At 47.6% G+C, this 18674-nt stretch overlaps 2 protein-coding genes and 1 long non-coding RNA gene across 3 annotated transcripts; 2 read left to right on the plus strand and 1 right to left on the minus strand.

Annotated features, from left to right (window-relative positions):
* Window positions 1-961: 961 nt before the first annotated feature.
* Window positions 962-16193, minus strand: LOC107324966. Its single transcript, XR_001559595.2, has 5 exons — window positions 15968-16193; window positions 11906-14303; window positions 11032-11124; window positions 7052-7384; window positions 962-1104 (listed from the first exon to the last, which is right to left on the minus strand). It is a non-coding gene; the product is annotated as an uncharacterized LOC107324966 (long non-coding RNA).
* VWA5A (von Willebrand factor A domain containing 5A) lies at window positions 6507-14861 on the plus strand. Its single transcript, XM_032440890.1, is given in 18 exon segments — window positions 6507-6585; window positions 7013-7588; window positions 7936-8078; window positions 8233-8344; window positions 8774-8901; window positions 9051-9139; window positions 9660-9737; window positions 9739-9802; window positions 10135-10214; window positions 10699-10807; window positions 11702-11866; window positions 12007-12110; window positions 12410-12591; window positions 12755-12890; window positions 12892-12953; window positions 13500-13723; window positions 13874-14000; window positions 14194-14861. Coding segments are annotated over 18 exon segments (2538 nt in total). The 3' UTR covers window positions 14274-14861.
* A 22-nt stretch (window positions 16194-16215) lies between the features above and the next one.
* DAD1 (defender against cell death 1) lies at window positions 16216-18638 on the plus strand. The gene is made up of 3 exons (XM_015885407.2): window positions 16216-16530; window positions 17839-17987; window positions 18449-18638. Exons 1-2 carry the CDS (start codon window positions 16290-16292, stop codon window positions 17967-17969), a joined length of 372 nt encoding a protein of 123 aa, XP_015740893.2. The 5' UTR covers window positions 16216-16289; the 3' UTR covers window positions 17970-17987; window positions 18449-18638.
* The last annotated feature ends 36 nt before the right edge of the window (window positions 18639-18674 follow it).

The raw sequence follows: 18674 nt of genomic DNA on the forward strand, positions 1-18674 counted from the left end.
GGAATATTGATAATATCATGATGGCAAATCCAGGTTCCTCCTCTGTTACCAGATACACCTGCACAGCCTCCAGTATCAGGACAAAAATTCTGGTATAACCTACCTAGTCATAACCCTATTCAAGCAAAAGTATTGACACAAGATCACCATGTTCAGTAATCCACACAACCACAACTGCCAACTGATAACTGGTAAACCTTTCACACTAGATGTCAATATAAATGAACTGTTTAGTGATTCTGTGCAATGGCCATCTTTTTGCCACTGTCTGTCGTTATCTCTACTGAATGGCAAATACCTGCATTAGCTAATCATATTGCAGCAGAACTATATTTAACTGAACAAACTATCAGGCTGATCAACCAAGAATTAGAACAAACACACACACACAAAATAAAAACAAACTGTACTACAAAATTGCATGGCATTAGACATACTGGGGACAAGGGGAAAAGGCTTGTTCTAGGTTGGGGGACACAAACAGGCTGCACCTGCCTGCGCTTCTGCACATTGCTAGAAGAAACCTGCTTATGAGAAACTGTTTCAGAGTTGTAACCAATTATCCTTGCTTTTTGCAAATGTCTTTGCTCATCTTGGCATGCAGTGCTGTGTTGTGTCCTGATGGATGATCTTCAGAAGCTGCTTGGATATGGTCCTGAACAACCTCCTCTAGGTATCTCTTGCTTGAGCAGAGGTGTTGGACCAGGTGACTCCCAGAGACCCCTTCCAAACATAACCATTCAGTGACTGTTGTGCAGATCTCCCATGATCAGGGAAATGCATTAGATGGCCATTAGATGGTAGCAGAGGGTAAACAGCAATTTGACAGTCCTGGGGTTGGGAAAGGAAGATCTAAGAAAAAGGCAGACTGTGCAAATTATGTGTTCTGGAGAGTGTACTCAATCTGGCTGGGATGGAGTTAACTTTCCCCACAGCAGCCCATATAGTGCTGTGCTTTGCACTTGTAGCTAGAGCAGCATTGATACTGCACCAGTAGTCCACTGGTGCTACAGTTTGCATGGTAGTTTGCTCTGGAGAACACACGGGGAGAGTGGAAGGCTGTCCATTTTCTCTCTTCTGGAAGCAGCTGGGAGCAGTAGTATCCTGTTGAAAAAGAAATGGTGACCACCTAGAGCAATGGCCTGGCTGAGGCACACAGGGGTCACAGTCCCCCTCCCTGCTCAGGAGGAGATCTCACCTAGCAGCCATCACTCTTGCAGAAGAACTAGACCTAGGCTTGTTCTCCACGTGGCCAAAAATCTCTATCAGAAAGATTGTAGTGTCCCAGACCAGCTGCCCACAGCCGCCCACACGCAGCTGTTCAGCTCTTCAGCTGCAGGGATTGTCTGAGCCCAGCACAAGTGCTGGAGGGTTGCAAAGTTACCACCAGTGTGCAGTGAGAGCTGCTGAATGACCTGCTCAGCCTGGTGACAGAGCTAAAGGAACAGGTGGAAAGATTAAGGACCATCAGGGAGGGTGAAAGGGAGACGGACTGACAGAGCCATTACCTGCCATTCTTGAAAGGGCCACAGGGTGGGGACACTCCACAGGTGGAGGACTCCCTGCCTTCCCATCATCAGGCAGGAGGGGATTTAAGGGAGGAATGGAAACAGGTCCCTGTTCAGGGAGGCAGGTGAACCCTCTCCCAATCTACCTCATCTTCTCAGGTAACCTTGCACAATAGGTATAAGGCTTTGGAAACTGAGGAAAAGGCAAATGAAGTTGGTGAAGGTCCATCCAGAGGGTTGTCTAGGGTGAGTCAGTCAACCCCATGCCTTAAGACTGCCTCTGCCAAGAACAAAAGAAGGGTAATTGTCATAGGTGACTCCCTTCCAATGGGAAGAGAGGGCCTGATAAGCAAACCCAACCCTACTCAAAGGAAAGTCTGCTGTCTATCCAGTCAGGGAGATTGCTTGGAAGCTTCAATTATTATTCCCTTCTAATAGGTCAGACTGGCAGTGACGAAGCTGTGTGGAGAAGCCTGAGCACTATCAAAAGGGATGTTAGGGAACTGGAGTTAGTTAATGGAGTAAGAGCTCAGGTTGTGTTTCCTCCATCCCTTCAGGGAAAAATGCAAAAAGGAATTGCAAAAGGGAAATAAGCCTTCAGACTCTTGTCAGCCAGGAAGGAAAGGTACCCCTTCAAGAAAGACCTGACACATAGCCCAGGCATGTTCCTGAACGAACTAACCATGCTAAAGGTGATATATAATACTGACGTGGAATAGCACAGGTATATGAGTTGCATGGAAAAACAATCACAAAAGGAGTTCTCCTGGGAAAACTGCCACAGCGGTTTCTAGTCACCAGTTTTCCAGGCAGGTTAGATGAGCTGATCTTACTTCTGAATATAGTGAAGGGACTTGTGGTTTGCATTTACAAGAATGAATAAAAGATGGATACTGCAGTCAGTACTAGAGGTGTCTTGCCTCTGTCCATGTGAAGGAAACAGACAGCCGAGTTTGTTGGACTGTGTGAATCCAGTGGCCTGGCACATCAGACCCATGTTTAAGTCTCTACTTGATGCTGGTGCATCCTAATGCCACCAAGCTATAAAGGGACAGAACCTATCTTGTTTTTCTGGCATGACATGGAAATCCCAGCAGCTAAATGTACTGGAGGCCAAAGTGAGACCACCAGGGAAGGAGTGGCAGAAGCACCCCATTGAGACTAGTCTGGATGCCCTGTGAATCCTTGGTATAGACTACCTCAGGAGGTAGGACCCCAAAGGGTGCACTTTCAACATAGCTGCTTTGGAGGTGGAGGACATGAAGCAGCTGTTTACTTTGTTTGGTCTCTCAAAGGATTCTTCTGTTGTGGAACTGTTGAGAATTGAAGAACAGCACAAGCTGATCACTACTACTGTTGTGCACTGGTGGCAATATCACACCAATTGAAACTCCCTGATCCCCATCCATTCATTGACCAGAGAGGCAAGGAGTGAACAGCAAGACTCGTTCACTCTTCAATAGTCCCGTATGTCCTGTGGGGAAGTCTAATGGAGAATGGAGGTTAACAGTGAACCATCTGAATGAAGTCACACCACTGCTGAGTGCTGCCATGCCAGACAAGCTAGAACTTCGATGCAAATTGAGTCTGGAGTACCAACTTGGTTCCCCCAGTAAGTGAAATGACAGAGAACTTTGGAGTGTGTATATGCATACGTATGTGTGTGTGTGTTCATGAGAGAGAAAGGATAGTGAGGAGATGACTACAACTATGCCTTCAGAAGCAGAAACCAACTCTTTACATTGTTGTCAACAGTTGGGACTGGCATCATAGAATTGCGTGGGTTGAAAAGGAGCGTAATGATTATCTAGTTTCACCCCCCTGCCATGGACAGGGTTCGCCAACAACCAGACCAGGCCAAGGTGTCACCCATCACCTGACTGCTTCCTACCTTGGATTTAACAGACTCTGATATCTTGTTTGGACTGAAAGAAAATGAGGATCTGATCAGACTAGGTCACATTAAATCCAAGTGTCATTCCTTTGCTCTTTAAAAGAGGACTCTTTTCTTCAAAAGACAGCTCTTCAACTAAGATGGCAGAAAACCTCCACAGATGCTCTGGAGAGAGATGCCAGGGGTCCAGCATCCAAACATCATTCATAGACACTGAGTGGTCTTTATCAAGAGTTGGTGAGGTCTTTTAAGTATCCAGCATTTATTAATTCATAAAATCATAGAGTCTCAGAATGGCTAAGGTTGGAAGGGACCTTAAAGATCACCTAGTTCCAACCCTCACACTGTGGACATGGTTTTTTAGTTCCTCAGGTATAGCAAATAGCATCTACACCTGGGACTTAGAACCTGAGGGAATTACATTAGATTACATCGGAGGAAGTTCGGATTGTATATTAGGAAAAAGTTCTTCCCTGAGAGGGTGGTTAAGCACTAGAACAGGATCCCCAAGGAAGCACTTATGGCACAGAGCCTCCCAAAGTTCAAGAAGCATTTGTACAACGCTGTTAGACATATGACATATAGTGTAATTTTTAGGTAGTCCTATATGGTATGATTCATTTTGCTACTCAAAACCACCAGGACAACTGGAGACAACATGAGATATTCAATCAGTTCTTGAAGGTAGTCATTTCCCGATGGCATGTTTATACACTTCCTCAAAGAACCTGATCTCCACAAGTGTAATGAGAATGGAATCACTGTGTTAAAATTAAAAAAAAAAAAAAAAAAAAAAAAAGGCAGCCAGAATTGTCTGTGATGATCAAGGCTGTGCCACCATCAGCACAGCCCTCTGTGTTGTTTTGTCTGAAGAGCACACCAGACCTGAAAGGCAGTTTAAAGGAAGTTGCCCAGGTCTGGTGGAGAAGTAAGAGTTCAGTCCTATGGACACTCATAGAAGAGACAGTCAGGGTGTGCTCTGGCATAAATGCATCTGAAGTCAGGTGTGATTTGGCTTCTTGAGCATCTGTAGACCACAAATGAGGTGGACTGTCTCAAGCTGCTGCCAAGAAGGCATGAGTATGGAGCTGGCTTATGCGAAGAAGCTGAAGACAGTGTATTCCAGTCTAGCAAGGACAGAGAACACCCAAATCAAAAGGAGGTTTGTGAGTTTGGGTACATCTACCAACTCTCTCTTATTCAGCTGGCCAGAATGTTGGGCTTGCAGCTTTGCAGTCACTCACTCAATTAAGAATCCAGCACTATTCAGTATATGAACATGAGCCTAGCCTCCAATTCTGGCAATGAGACAGGACTGCAGAAGAAAGAGTGCCACTGCCTCAGGCACTCACCAATCACAACTCTGTTTGCAGAAGCCCTTGGCAGTTAAAGTTAATTACATCAGATGTGAGGACACAGAAGAAGAGCTGGGAGGTAAGAGAAGATTTGGCAGATGCTGCTTGGCCAGGAGCAGTCCTGCTGAGTAATTTGCAGCAGCTTCCTGTGCACAAACCTGTGTGCACAAAGCATCCTGCAGCAGAGGAAGATGTTCTCCACCCTGGAGGTCCCCCCACACTCGCCTGTCCCCGCCCCTGCCAGCCTTCCCTTGTCTGTCCACCCATCTCTCCGCCTTTCCTCTACTGTCTTCACTGCAGAAGTCCCTGTTTACACAGCCCTGCATCTTCGTATCTGCCTGAACATCTCTTGTTCTGTCTCTCTCCTCCTTCCACCTCAAATCTCATCCATTTGTCTCTTACTCTCTATCCTTCTTCTTCCATCTTTCCCTCCCTACGTCTGATTGTCTCGTCCTAGCTGATGACCTAGACCATTATTCTGGTGAGTGTCTGCTTGTTTGTCCTTCATTTTGTTACTTTCTCCCTGTTCTCTGTTCATTGTCCTCACTCACTGGGAAGAGATTGACCCTATTCAATTCATCCCTCTGACCATTCCTCATCCCTACTACCCTGAGGATGTGCACCCTATTTCCTCTGCCTGTCCACTGTCAGCATGTTGGCAGGGTGGGAATTTTTCTAATGCTGCTCATCCTGCCACCTCAAAGCAGGAACTGTGGAAAGTGAGGTAAATGTTACCGTATCAGAGAGACATATGGTTGGGTTTGGGGTAGAGGTGGGAAAACCCATTCACCTCCATATACTTAGGAGAGAGCAACAAAACTATTTAACAGCACCATCCCACTGGTGCCTTTCTGGGATTTATTTGCTCTGCCACCATGGACCCTGGCTTAATTTCTCTCTCTCATACGTCCCCCCTTTCAGTCTGCCCTTGCGTGTTATTCCAAGAATGTACTTCACAGGTGCAATCTCTTGTGCATCTATATTCACACTATACTGTTTATGCTGGGTACCCACTCACCTCTTCAAAAATGGATCCTTCCACCTTCTTATCCATCCATCCATCCATCCATCCATCCATCCATCCATCCATCCATCCACCCATCCATTCTTCCATCCACTTGTTGGTCCATCTATCCTTCTACTTAACAAAAATTCTTGCCTCTGCATAGTTCTGCATCTGCCTGTCCCCACATGGATCCCATCTGCTGATCTGCCAATGCAGGATGTATTGCCATCCATCCATCTTTCCATCCATCTATTAGTCCATCCATCCACTCTTGCTTTCATAGTATCATATCATAGTATCATAGTCTCGTGCGGGTTGGAAGGGACCTTAGAGATCATCGAGTCTAACCCCCGGGATTCGAGCCTCCTGTGTAGCAGAGGGACACTTCTACCACTTTCACCACAGGGGGGATTCGAACCCGGGCCCCCAATGTTGCAAAGTGGCATTCCTACCACTGCGCCACCGGGGCACACTTGCTTTCACACCTTCTTTCTTTTTATCTCTTTTTGCTATTCTTCAGCTCTCTTCAGATTTCTCCCATGATGGGGATAAGGTGCAGATCTCTTTAATGCATAGATACTCCTGGTTAGTCTTTATGAACAGGGATTTCTGAATCTCTGAATTTGCTCTGGCTATGCATGGTGGCTTAGGGCCTCCAGACATGCATGTAAGCATGGTAAAATTACAAGGAATCTTGACCACACAGAGGTTGCCTGCTGGTGTCTGTGGATCTCTCTTCTTACATGAGACTCTTTCCTGTCTGCAGGTCTCCAGAGATGTGGCATCAGAGCTTTGGACTTCCAGGAAAAAGCTACATCAATGGTGAGGGGGGGATCAGACAGCTGAGGGACATTTAGGGGATAGGGTATGCTTCCAAAAAGAGGTAAAGAAAGGAGAAGGATAGGTTGCCGTAGTGGGGAATGTCTGGACTGGATCTTGTGAAGGGAAACAAGGATGGGAATCGTGAAGGGGTCTACAGGATTAGGGTGGGGGACAGAGGCATGGATGGGGAAAAGAAATTGGGCTGCACAAATAGATCAAGTTTTTTATGGCAGGATTATACTAGATCCTCATCAGTGCTGTTTCTTATGCTGTACCTAATTAATGCACAAAGACTTTTGCCCTTGAGAGAGGAGAATCTCTCCTTGTGCAACACTGAACCGTCAGCTGTATTGGTCTCCATAATGTCACACTTGAAGCAGTGTGTTGTTTGTGGGATTGGATGGAAAGGTTGCAACTCTCTCAACAGTACCAGGATCCTTTTTGTTGGGAAAGGAGTTCTACGTACCCCTGTGGTCACTGCCCCTCTGTAGTGCTGTGGTGGATGTTGCTATCCAGGATTATGTAGCTGACGCGGTTTCTGAACTGATATACCGTAACGAGAGTCTGAGATCCTCAGAAGTCACCTTCGTCTTCCCCCTGGAACACCATATGGCCATCTATTCTTTCCAGGCCTGCAGTGAGGATGCCAAGGTCAAGGCTGTGCTGCAGGATGAGGTAACAGCATTTGGGAAAGCATGGGAGAACCATGAGAGCAGCATGGGATGAGCAGCCCGTGGCCTGGTTAGCGATCTGCTTTCTGTTCCTCTCCTTCCCATCCAGACCCAGCGGCTGTACGAGGCTACAGGGGAGGAGGAGAATTTTGAGTACCTTCAGTATAAGGTTGAGAAATCAGACGAGGTGTTTGCCTGCTTCCTGGGTTCCCTGTCCCCTGGCAAGGAAATGGTTGTGACCTTATGCTATGCCCAAGAGCTATCACGGAAGCCAGATGGAGCAGCCCAGTTTGTGCTGCCATCCACACTGCATCCTTACAAGATTCTCTACAGTGAGTAACCCTACAGAAAACCTGCCCTGACAGTTACATACCCTATAGAAGGGTACATGATTGAGAAGAACCACAGTCCCCATGCACTTTATGAACAGACCCAATGCAACCTCCTTTGCACCCACCGACATATTGCCACAATGCAGCCCCTGAGCAGATCTGTGCTTCCTTCCTTGTGTCCTTTGAAGTGAATCCATACCTCCCTCATGAATTTCCCATAAATAAAGACACTCTTCCAAACAATTGACTGACATCCAGTTATCTCCACATGTCCTATACATGGATGCCAAATCCCACATGCACTGCATGGAAAGCTAGTGTCCCCTATGCCATATTTCTCCCCGCAGCCTGTAATTGTCGCCCTGGCAAGCTGCACTACAGCCTCCTGCTAACTGCCAGCCTGCAGTCACCCCGTGGTGTGGCTGATGTTCAAGCCAACTGTGCCCTCACTCCTTTGATCTACACTGCCCAGGACCATAGTGCTGCACAGGTGAGCCCTCCTGAATGCCAGAATCCCAGGAAAAGCTGTCAAGTGGCATCACCACGGAGTCAAAAGGGATTCACTGGGATCAGTGCTGTGCTCCCAGACTAATGCTGGGTCTGGCTTTCTTCCTCAAGTGTAAGACCAGGCAACCCCTCTCCAGGTCTCACTGGCTGGCACTCCCCCAGATCATCATTTGGAGCTGCTGGTGTACTACAGAGAACCCACTGCAGTCAGTGTCGTGGTGGAGAAAGGAGACCCTGTGGCCACTGCAGGTGAGTTCAGTTGAAAAGGGAACATTGGAGCACCTCTGGATATCAGAAGGCACTGGGGCACAGGGAGACAGTGGGGACTGTGGGATGAGAGGCTTCACTGGACTACTGCATGGGAGACATTCAGGTGGCTTGGTGGGGGTCTTAGGGCTCCAGGATGGGGTGTTGAGTACACTGAGGTGAAGTATTAGATGTACCAGGATGGGTACAAGGATCTCTGTATTAGGACTTACTGGGTAACCGTATTGGAGGCACTCAGCTAGTGGGACACTGGGCTGTGCAATTGGTGGACAATACAGTAGAGTATCAAGGCACCAGTATGGCGTATCAGGGTCTCTGGGTCAACAGATGCTGAGAGCACAATGAGGAACAGAATCAAGATCAGGAAAGTGATCCCAAACTGGGCTTCATTGCACTCTGTATCTCCTCCAGGCTCTCTGTTTGGTAATTCCCTAGTGTTGGTGACACTGGCACCCAGAATCCCTGATGCAAAACCTGGGCAGTACAAGTCTGGAGAGTTCATCTTTGTTCTGGACAACACCACCCTTGAGCACACAAAGGTACCTTCACAAAGCAGGGACCAATCTGGAGTGAGAGAGTAGGCTGAGAGGGAGCAGAGACTGAGCTTTAGCAGGACAAATCTAAGGACAAGGGTATCTTTATCACACACCAGTACTGGCCAAGACAAGCCTTCTTTGTCTTTCCACAGGACCCCTTGCTCTTCCTTCTCAAAAGCCTACCCCTGGGCTGCTACTTCAACATCTACTGCTATGGAGCAACACCTGTGGGCATCTATCCGTAAGCAAACATGAGTCAGGATGAGTGTTATGTAGCTGGTTGGAACGGCTCAATACTGTGGAGCATGACTGGGTGCTATGGGGCTATGCTAGATGTTATGAGGCAGAATGAGATGTCAGAGAGCAGGTTGGGAAGCTCTGAAATAGGCTGATTGGTATGGGGTAATGTTGAGTACTGGCAGTGCGAGTGACTGGAGGCAATACTGGATGGCAGGGCTGAATTCTGGGGAAGGGATCTGTGTGGCAGTATAGGATAGCATTTCTTGTGGTTCTAGTGAGCAGAGTCTTGTAGGAACTGGGACTCAAGATCTCTTTACAAACTAGTAGGGGGTAGGATCTTGCAGAAAATTATGGGGTACAGCTATGGTAGTGGGTCTCAGGGAGCACCAGGACCAACACAGGGCAGTGTTGGCAAGCATACTCATGGCAGGGGTGTTGGAGCTCAATGAACTTTAAGATCTAACACAAACTATTCTATGATTCTATGAATGTGCTCTGCAAACACATTCTGTCTGCTGTAGGCAGAGTGTTGAATATACCCAAGACAACCTGAATGAGGCAATTCAACTCATTTCCACAACTGGCTCAAGGCTGGGCGACAGACCTGCTGGGAACCCTCCGCACAATCTACAATACTCCCCGCCCCTGCAGACATGCACGCCAGGTCTGGGCACATGGGTGTGGAGAGATGGAAGGACAGATATCCCAGGGGTACAGAGAGAACTTAGGAAATGGGGGTGGAGAAGGGAGTGGACTGGGCAACCCAAGGGGAATGCTGGTCATAGGTGAACAAGAAGGATATTGTGAGGTGTAGAAGAGTGCAGAAAAAATAGTTCCACATCTCAAGGGGTTTCTGTCCCTGAGTGGATATCTCCCTGGGGTAGTTTCTCTTTAGGGGATCTCTCTCCTGGGCCCATCTCTCAATTTCAGGGACCTGCTGTCCACATTTGGGGGTTCTTGTGCAAAGGCTCACCACTGATGTCTCCTGTCTCCCAGCTCTTCATCTTCATGTCTGGACTACCACCTAACAAGGAAGCCATTGCTGCTGAGGTGTGCCGTCATCGCAACAGCCACCGGTAACAGGGACTCTGCCCCCAGTCTTTCAGTCACTCTATGATTTCATCCCATCACTGATGAGTGTCTCTGTTCAACTGTCTCTGTCCTTAGGCCCATTCTCTCTGACTCTTCTCACCTTGCACAGCTCTATTCTGTGTCAAGCCTCCACAGGGGAGTCCTTACTTAATACTCACATACCCAAGGCACCCTTCACAAAGGGAGCAGGGAGATTGAGGCACAGAGACTGTACACTCAGATGTACAGCCCCACTAGACTGGCCCTAGATCTGCCCCAAGCTCCAGCTCTCCTCTGACATCTCCCTGTCTAATGCCAGCTCCTATCCCAGTTCTTCAGTCCACTCACTGATACTCCTCCTACCCTCTTGTTCTGTACCCCAGATTTGTATCCCCTGCTATAACTCCAGTATTCTTTAGCTCTTTTATCTGCATCCTTGCATCTATACTTGTCTCCCATTTCTGAAACCTTTCCTTGGTTCTGCAATAGGTGTTTCTCCTTCTGTTTTTCCACGGACAGTGCTTCCCTGGCCACAGCCCTGGCCAGGGAGACGGAGGGTGAAGCTATCTATGTCTCTTCCGACAATGCGGTAGTTCAGGTAGGAACCCAGGAGCCCTGGTTGGTGCCCTCTATTCCACAAATACTAAGCTTTCCAGGTACTTGGACAATTCACTCATGGCAGCCAAGACCTAGCTGCCCCAGGGAACCCAAGCATCCAGGCTTCCCTGACTCAACCCAACTGCCCCATTCCACTGAGAACCCCAGTGCCCAGGCTTCTCCCCTGCTATGGCTCACAGACCTGACTGCTCCCAGGGAAGCTACCTTGTGCAGGCCATCTGCTGTGGTTAACCTGGCAGGCAGCAAAGCAACATGCAGTCCTTCACTCAGTCTCCACCAGTGGGTTGTAGGAGAAAACTGGAAGAAATGTTAAAACGCATGAGTTGAGATAACAGTTTAGTAGGATGGAAAACAAAGGAAAAATAATGATAATAATAATAATGATAAAAGAATATATGGAGAAAGTGATGCACAAAGCTATTGTTGACCACCCACCTAGTTCCCAGGCAGCAGTCTCTCCCTGCAGTGTTATCATTTAGTTCCCCCCTCCCAGTGTTATCATTTAGCATGATGCCATGTGGTACAGGATATCCCTTTGGCCAGTTTGGGTCAGTTGTCCTGGTCCCATCCCCTCCCAGCTCCTTGTCTTTCCTCAGACTTCTTGCTGGCAGGGCACTCTGAGAAACTGAAAAATCCTTGACTTAGTATAAGCACTGCTCAGCAACAACTAAAACATCAATGTGTTATCAACATTATTCTCATCCTAAATCCAAAATACAGCACTGTACCAGCTACTAGGAAGAAAATTAACTCTATCCCAGCCAAGACTGGAACACCACCAATCATATCCCGATGTCCAATAAGAACCCAGAGGGGCCACATACTGAACTCTAATGGAGTTGCGGGATTGTGGTGTTGTGTCATTTCTCTCTAGGTGCTGAAATGCTTGAAGCAGGCCCTCAAGCCAGTAGCTGAGGGAGTCTCCCTGGAGTGGACTTTGCCCTCTGGCCTGGAGGTCGAGGTGCTGGGAGGCACCCCTCAGTTCATCTTTCAGGGTCAGCACATCTTCCTCTATGCACAGATCCACGGAAAGGAACAGGTGAGAGCTGGGGCTACCATCCCAGTTAACTACAGTTACCTTCCAATGACCTCCAAATAACCACCAGTAATCTTCCAGTAACTTCCAAATATCCCCCAGCAGCCATCATGTGTCTCCAGTAATTTTACATGTGTTTCCAGGATATGAAGGAGGCCAGTGGTGTCATGACTTTGCAGTTCAACCTGGATGGCCAGGATGTCACTCACAAGATCCAGTTCCCACTATGCTCACATGGAGATGGCCGGTAAGAGCATCTCCTTGTTTTCTACACATGGACTCCAGCTGATGGAGGACACAGATAGCTCACACATTCCTAGCTTCCTCACACCATACCAAATTGGGAGAGATCCCAAGTGTCCAAGCATGGTCTCCTTCCCTGTTCTGAACCCACATGGACAGGATCCAGGAACATGGGCATCACTTCCTTCAAGACAGAAAGGTCCATGCATCCAGGTCTTCCCTCTGCACATCCTCACTCCTGAAAGGAGAGAACCCACACCCTTTCTCCCCAGGTTGACAGGCCTCACCCCACTCTATCCCCAGGATGGCTGGTCATCATCTGGCTGCAAGAAACTTGCTGGAGAAGCTGTTGCTAGAGGTTGCAAGAGGGTCAGGGGATGAACCAATGCAGCGTGCCATTGAAATCAGTCTCACATCTGGGATCATCTGCCCCTTCACCAGCTATGTGGTCGTTCGTACATCACGGAGGGCCCACTGGTACTGTGGTAAGGAAAGGCACTTGGGGAAAAGAACTTGAGAGGTATTTCCTTCTGTTGTTCTCATTCCACAGGAGCCAAAATTCCAATCACAATATGCAAAAGCCCCATCATCAACAGGTGCTTTTCTCCATGGCCTTAACTCAGCCCCTTTCCCTCTTTGCTCTCAAAGGGCCCCTAGCACTGCTGCCACCTCGCCAGTCATTTGTTCCCTGCAAGATCCTTATGCTACGTGGCTCCTTGACCAGCACTTCCTGCTTTCCTAAGACCATATGGAACCCACCTAGCTGGTACACTGCAGTGCAGGAGTGCCATCAAGCGTCTCACCAATGACATTGCTAACTTACTCCAGCATGGGGCCCACAAGGAAGGTACGAGACTTTGACACAGATAGGAAATACAGGAATTAATTAATGTATGATAGGAGTGTTGTGTTGCTTTTTTACATGTCCTGCTCTTGGTCTTGAAACTAGTGAGTTTGATCTTTCCCTTAATTATTCCTAAAGTTGAAAGTCCGTTGCTTTTTTACATGTCCTGCTCTTGGTCTTGAAACTAGTGAGTTTGATCTTTCCCTTAATTATTCCTAAAGTTGAAAGTCCTTCAGCAATTGTGAGATCCAGGTCAAAGATGCCCGTGGAGGTGTCAGGGCCAGTGCTTCAGTGCATGAAAGCACATTTGGATGATATATGTTGAGGATGTCAGGAGACCACTGGGGCACCTGGCTGGGCAGAAATGTCAAGGGAAGAGGGGTGAGGGATGTCCAAAAAGGGCTGGGTACAGGACTATGTTGAGGACATGCGGGTAGGGTCTCAGTCTGAAGGTAACTGCCCAAGGAAGAGTAGTGTTCTGGGGCACTGCACAGGGGAACAGAGAGGAGTCATCTTCCTGTGATTCCCTGTTCATGTCTTGTTTCACAGCACCTAAACAGCCACAACCATCGACTTCCTCTCTCAAGTATGTGGATTCAACAACATTTGTTTTGTGCTCTCCAATTTTTGGGCCATGGATGAGTGAAACCATAGCTGAGTGCAGAGAGCTGGTGGCACTGCAGAATGTAGATGACTCCTGGACCCTCACCTCAGGTTTAGCTTCTGTGCTACAGGTCGATGAGGCTGAAATCAAGGGAAAGATGCCTGGTGAGGTAAGAAGAGGATCATTTCTGGAGGCAGCGTTTAGTCCTGGGGCAGGGAGAACTAGTGAAAGGATCAGAAACCACTAGCCACAAAGGAGGGGGGTGGGAAGGAGTGAGGGTCAGGGAGGATGTACAGCAGTGTCATTGATTGTTCTACAGGTCATGGATCCTAATTTCTGGGCAACAGTGATGGCTGTGACCTGGCTGCAGAGACACAACAGGTGTTACCATGAGCTATGTGACTTGCTGGAGGCAAAGGCTGTAACCTGGCTGTGCAGTCAAGCTGGTGAGCCTTGAGCGTCCTTTTCCCACAGATCTACACAGCATAGCCTCCTTCCCGTTCTCTCCAATGGGACTTGCCTTATCCCTTTACAGGACCTCAGTTCCTGGGGGCAGGTGAAATAGTCCTGTGCCTTCTTTTTCCTTTCCTTCTGTGGACCCTCCTTCCTGCCTCATTCCCCATCTTTCCCTCATTGCAGTGTCTCAGCTGGACAAGTGCCTGGAAGCAAGTAACACCCTCCTTGGGAGCAGTGTGAATCCAAGTGTCTTTAGGCTATGAGCTCAACATCAGCATGTAGAACATCAGCTCCTGGGAAACAAAATAGGAACACAAAGCATAGCTTGAAATTACCTACCATGCTGTAACCCCACTGCTGCTACCAACAAGGATTTTACACAATAAGATGAATTCTCATTACTTGTGAGATATCTTCTACTAGCTGGGCTGCATTCACACAACAGAAAGATTTGGCAAAATGGTCTACTGGCCTGCTCACAGATGGCTTTTCTCTTGACACAGAAGTGCCACACACATTAGAAAAGCTGAATGTTTAGAGGTGTCAACAAAAGGCATAGTAACCATAGCTCTCACTGAGAATGTACTGTACCACATTTCCTGCCCTCCATGTTGGCAAGTCTCTGGTTCATCTTCCAATAAACAGCGAATTTTCTGCAAGCTGCAAGATGTGACAAAGCCTTGATTCTTAGTTGTAGCAGCACTCTGCCCAGCAGATAGATGGCTGATGGCTGACTTATCCTAGCTATAGCAGGAAAGTCACTGGGTTGTTAATGATCTACCTTTATAGCTTTAACGTTTTCACTCCATTGCACTATGTAACTCCCAAAATAAACACTGTTCTTCCTTTAAGACTCACTTTTTCTGTTTGGAACAGACAAGTGCAAAGTGCAGAGAAATAATTATATATCACTCCCTCCCTGAAATCTCAAAGGAGACACTTCCCAAAATAGTTATTTGTATACCACAAGGAAAGCTGGAAGTGGTTAAAGCATTCCAGTGTTTTAGATCCAGAGCTCAGTTTATGGAAGGAAAAGTCTAAGAGCTGAGCTTTCTGTTGGCCTTCCTGTGAGGTAAGGATTTCCTGAACAAACAGGGAGGTAAGGCATATGGGGTGAAAAAAGTGACATTCAGACCTGGGTTCTCATTCTCAGGCACCAGGAAAATCATGGCTTTATCCTGAAGATTAGAGGAAAGTGCGGTATTTGCTCAAGATACTCTGGAGTATTCCAATGTAGCCAGTAGATCTTTACATACAGGGAACTAAAGGTGAAGATGTAGTTTAGTTCTGCCCCTGCCTAGGAGTTTTCTCTCCTGAAAGTCTGGAAAGTCATCATAGTGTACAGTGAGGTAAGCTCTCCTAATCGTGCCTGTTTTCATCCATCCCAGCCTAAAATAAATGTGTATTTGTGTTTGGGTGAATCATCATCATGAGCAGCTGTCCATCCTAGGACTTCTGTGAACCATGTAGGTGCTCTCCTTATGCTTTCTTTAAAAAGGTTCTAAATAATGAGAAAGAGATATTAATGTGCTCGTTTGCAATGCTGGGAAAACCCTATGAAAGAGTACAGGCAGAGACTCTTACTCCTGAAGCATTGACTTTCCTTTAGCAAGCAGTTTACCACAAGCATGCACTAGATGATGCTCCTTCTCCAGCTCACTCTCTGCTCATGCAGCCACTCACTGTTAATACTGCGAAAGAGACCCAAAACTACAAGTGAACATACTCGATATTTGCAGTACCAACTCTTGTTCTGATCGAATGGTGCTGGTGGTGATACACCATCAGCTGAGGAGGAAAGTGTGAAGCATTACCCAGTGAAGACAGAAAGTGACTTTACGAAGTTACGCGTATAGTGCTCTTTTAACAGCTTACATAGACCACGGCATGTAGGTATGACAATTACACAACTGGAACACTGCATGCCAGATGTTCTACAGAAGATATATAGGCAAACCTCCATATTGCGTCCAGGCAAAACCAACCCATCCGCGCCACCTCCTGCCCCGCCATCTCACCACGTCCCAGGAGACTGGCGGGCTTCTGCGCACGCGCCAGCCGCTAACACCTTGCAGCCAATCCGGTACACGCTTAAGAGCATGCGTATTATCACTGATGACACCTCAGTTCCGCCCTTTTGCGAGTGGAATAGCTGCGCCTGCGCACTAGATCTAACCCGGAAGTGGGTTAGTCACGCCCTTGCGTTGCTCGCCTGTGTCCCGGAAGCACTTGTCCACCCTGTTTCCGGCCACCTCAGCTTTCTTGGTGGGGAGGGGACCATGTCGGGCGCGACGGGTTCGGGTGCGGGGGCTGCAGGCTCGGTCGGTTCCGTGGTGCGGCGCTTCCTGGCGGAGTACGGCAGCGGCACGCCGAGCCGCCTGAAGGTGCTGGACGCGTACTTGCTGTACGTGATGCTCACCGGGGCGCTCCAGTTCGGCTACTGTCTGGGTGTCGGCACCTTCCCGTTCAACTCCTTCCTCAGCGGATTTATCTCCGCCGTCGGCAGCTTCATCCTCGGCGGTCAGTGAGAACCCCGCGCGGTTGTCCCCGACACCCAGGGAGTCCCTGGCCTTGACCATTTCCATCATCCACAGCTTTTCTGGGCAGCCTGTTCCAGCACCTTGCCACCTTCTCTGTGAAAAACTTCTCCCTGACGTCTCATCTGAGCCTCCCATCTTTTAGTTTAAAACAGGTTTCCCACATCTATCACTGACTATGTGAAAAGTTGATTTCCTTCCTGTTTACAGTGTCCTTTTAAATATTGGAAGGCCACAATGAGGTCTCCCTCCAGACTGAACAAGTCCAGTTTACCCCCCCCTGAATTTACAGGAGAGGTGCTCCAGAGCTCTGAGCATCCTCATGGCCTTCCTTTGGAAACCTCTCCAAAACTCCACATCTTTCTTGTGTTCAGGCCCACCTTTCAAGTTTGTTAGAGTCCCTTTGGATGACATTGCTTACACCAACTGCAGACCCCCCTTGGCCAAACCCACAGCCCAGAAACTGGACGGTGCTGGTGTTTGGCATTCCTTGAGTGATTCCAGACCCTTTCTAGAAACCAGGAAGTTGCCATAGCAAAGATGAAAAAAAACCTGAGAAAGGGTAAAATCTGAGAACTCCAGGATGTTCCCTGGTAACCTTGAAGCAACCAGCTCTGCTCCCAGAATACCCTTCTAGGTCTGTCCGACAGTGTCCAGATCTGCACCCTGTCACTGAGGGTTGGTCCTGGCCTGGTCCTGGCCTGCTGGTCCTGCCCCCCAGCAAGGTGGTCTGAAGCAGAATGTGAACTTACATGGCTTTGCCCTTGTGCACCACAAAACCCAGCTAGCTCATCACGAGCCCCACATGTCCCTCCTTCTCCAGGGTGATCAGGGAATCTCCCCTTTTATTATTTTTGTATTGATGTCTTTTCTTAGTGTTCATCCTCTGGAGACACCAGCCCTAGCAATAACTGCTCCAGGATGGTGCTCCCCTATAGTGCACCCTTTTAAAAACACCTCGTCCCTGTCCAGCCTTTCCCAGCACAACTAACAACGTGTTGCTGGCTTTTTTTCTGTGCCAAGCCAATCCTCTTGTAAGTCATTTCCCTCAGGTTTTCTGTGGCCATCTCTGATAAGAGTAGTGCTGTGAGAGAGCTGGTTGCCTATTTGCCCCATGCAAATCCCCTGTCAATGTTTTGCTCTTCTTATAACAATGATAAAGTTGGTTTTGCTTGTTATGTCATAGGGGAACAATGATCTGGACCAGGGTGGACTGGCTTAGCAAAGCCATGCTCCATGCCATGAATTCCCTTTGTGATCTCTGATGTATCATTTTCTCTCTGCCATATAGTTTGTCTACGGATCCAGATAAACCCCCAGAACAAAGGCGAGTTCCAGGGCATTTCACCAGAGCGGGCATTTGCAGATTTCCTTTTTGCCAACACTATCCTGCATCTCGTCGTTATCAATTTTGTTGGATGAACTCTAGAAGAGTCTGAGGTACTGATCCATGGGGTCACAGAAAGGGACAACACTTTCTCTACTTTTGTAGATCTGGGAGAAAACTAGAAAGCTCCCAAGCTTTCTAAAGAGCAAGTACAGTTAAATCATTGTTCTTTATGTTGATATAGGGGTAAGACTAACTAGGTGTGTCACAGAAATCTTACCATATTTCACTCTTAGAGAGATGAAAAATACCTCCCTTTTTCTTTGCAGAAGGAACTTACTGGACTGAGACTTCAAGGCTCTGTCCTTGAGAGTTGTCCTGTTTAGAAGCCATGAAATGGCTGGTATCTAAGTATGAAGTTTATCAGTAGATGAGAGAAGAAAGTTAAGAATAGGGAGAGAGTTAAGAGAGTGATACCAGAATGGGGAGAGCATGTTCTGTTGTTAAAGTTTATGGTTTATATTTTTTCTCCCTTTGCAGATGCATTCTTCATATTATCTTTCTTTCTTTCCAGGTCTTGAATTCTTCTGGAACTGTAATGCCAAATCCTGTTAGAAGGAAGTGTTGTTTTCCAGCAGTAGCTGCTGCTTTGGTGAAGAAGCAGAAGTCAGAGATTATTCCCAGACTGTCCTATGGAGTGGTCTGCTGCCTCATTCCAGTTACTGTAATTCTTTCTTTAAATAAAGCCCTTCATAATACTGCAATCTTTTTTAGCTTTGTGACAAACAGAGTTTCTTATG

This window comes from Coturnix japonica, chromosome 27 (genome assembly GCF_001577835.2).
Source record: "Coturnix japonica isolate 7356 chromosome 27, Coturnix japonica 2.1, whole genome shotgun sequence".
NCBI classification, from domain to species: domain Eukaryota; kingdom Metazoa; phylum Chordata; class Aves; order Galliformes; family Phasianidae; genus Coturnix; species Coturnix japonica.

Bases quoted from the DNA above. Each gene is read 5' to 3' on its own strand.
- DAD1 (XM_015885407.2), top strand. From the start codon at position 16,290: ATGTCGGGCGCGACGGGTTCGGGTGCGGGGGCTGCAGGCTCGGTCGGT. The intron at 16,531-17,838 runs GTCAGTGAGAAC...TCTGCCATATAG, and splicing joins CGGCAGCTTCATCCTCGGCG to TTTGTCTACGGATCCAGATA.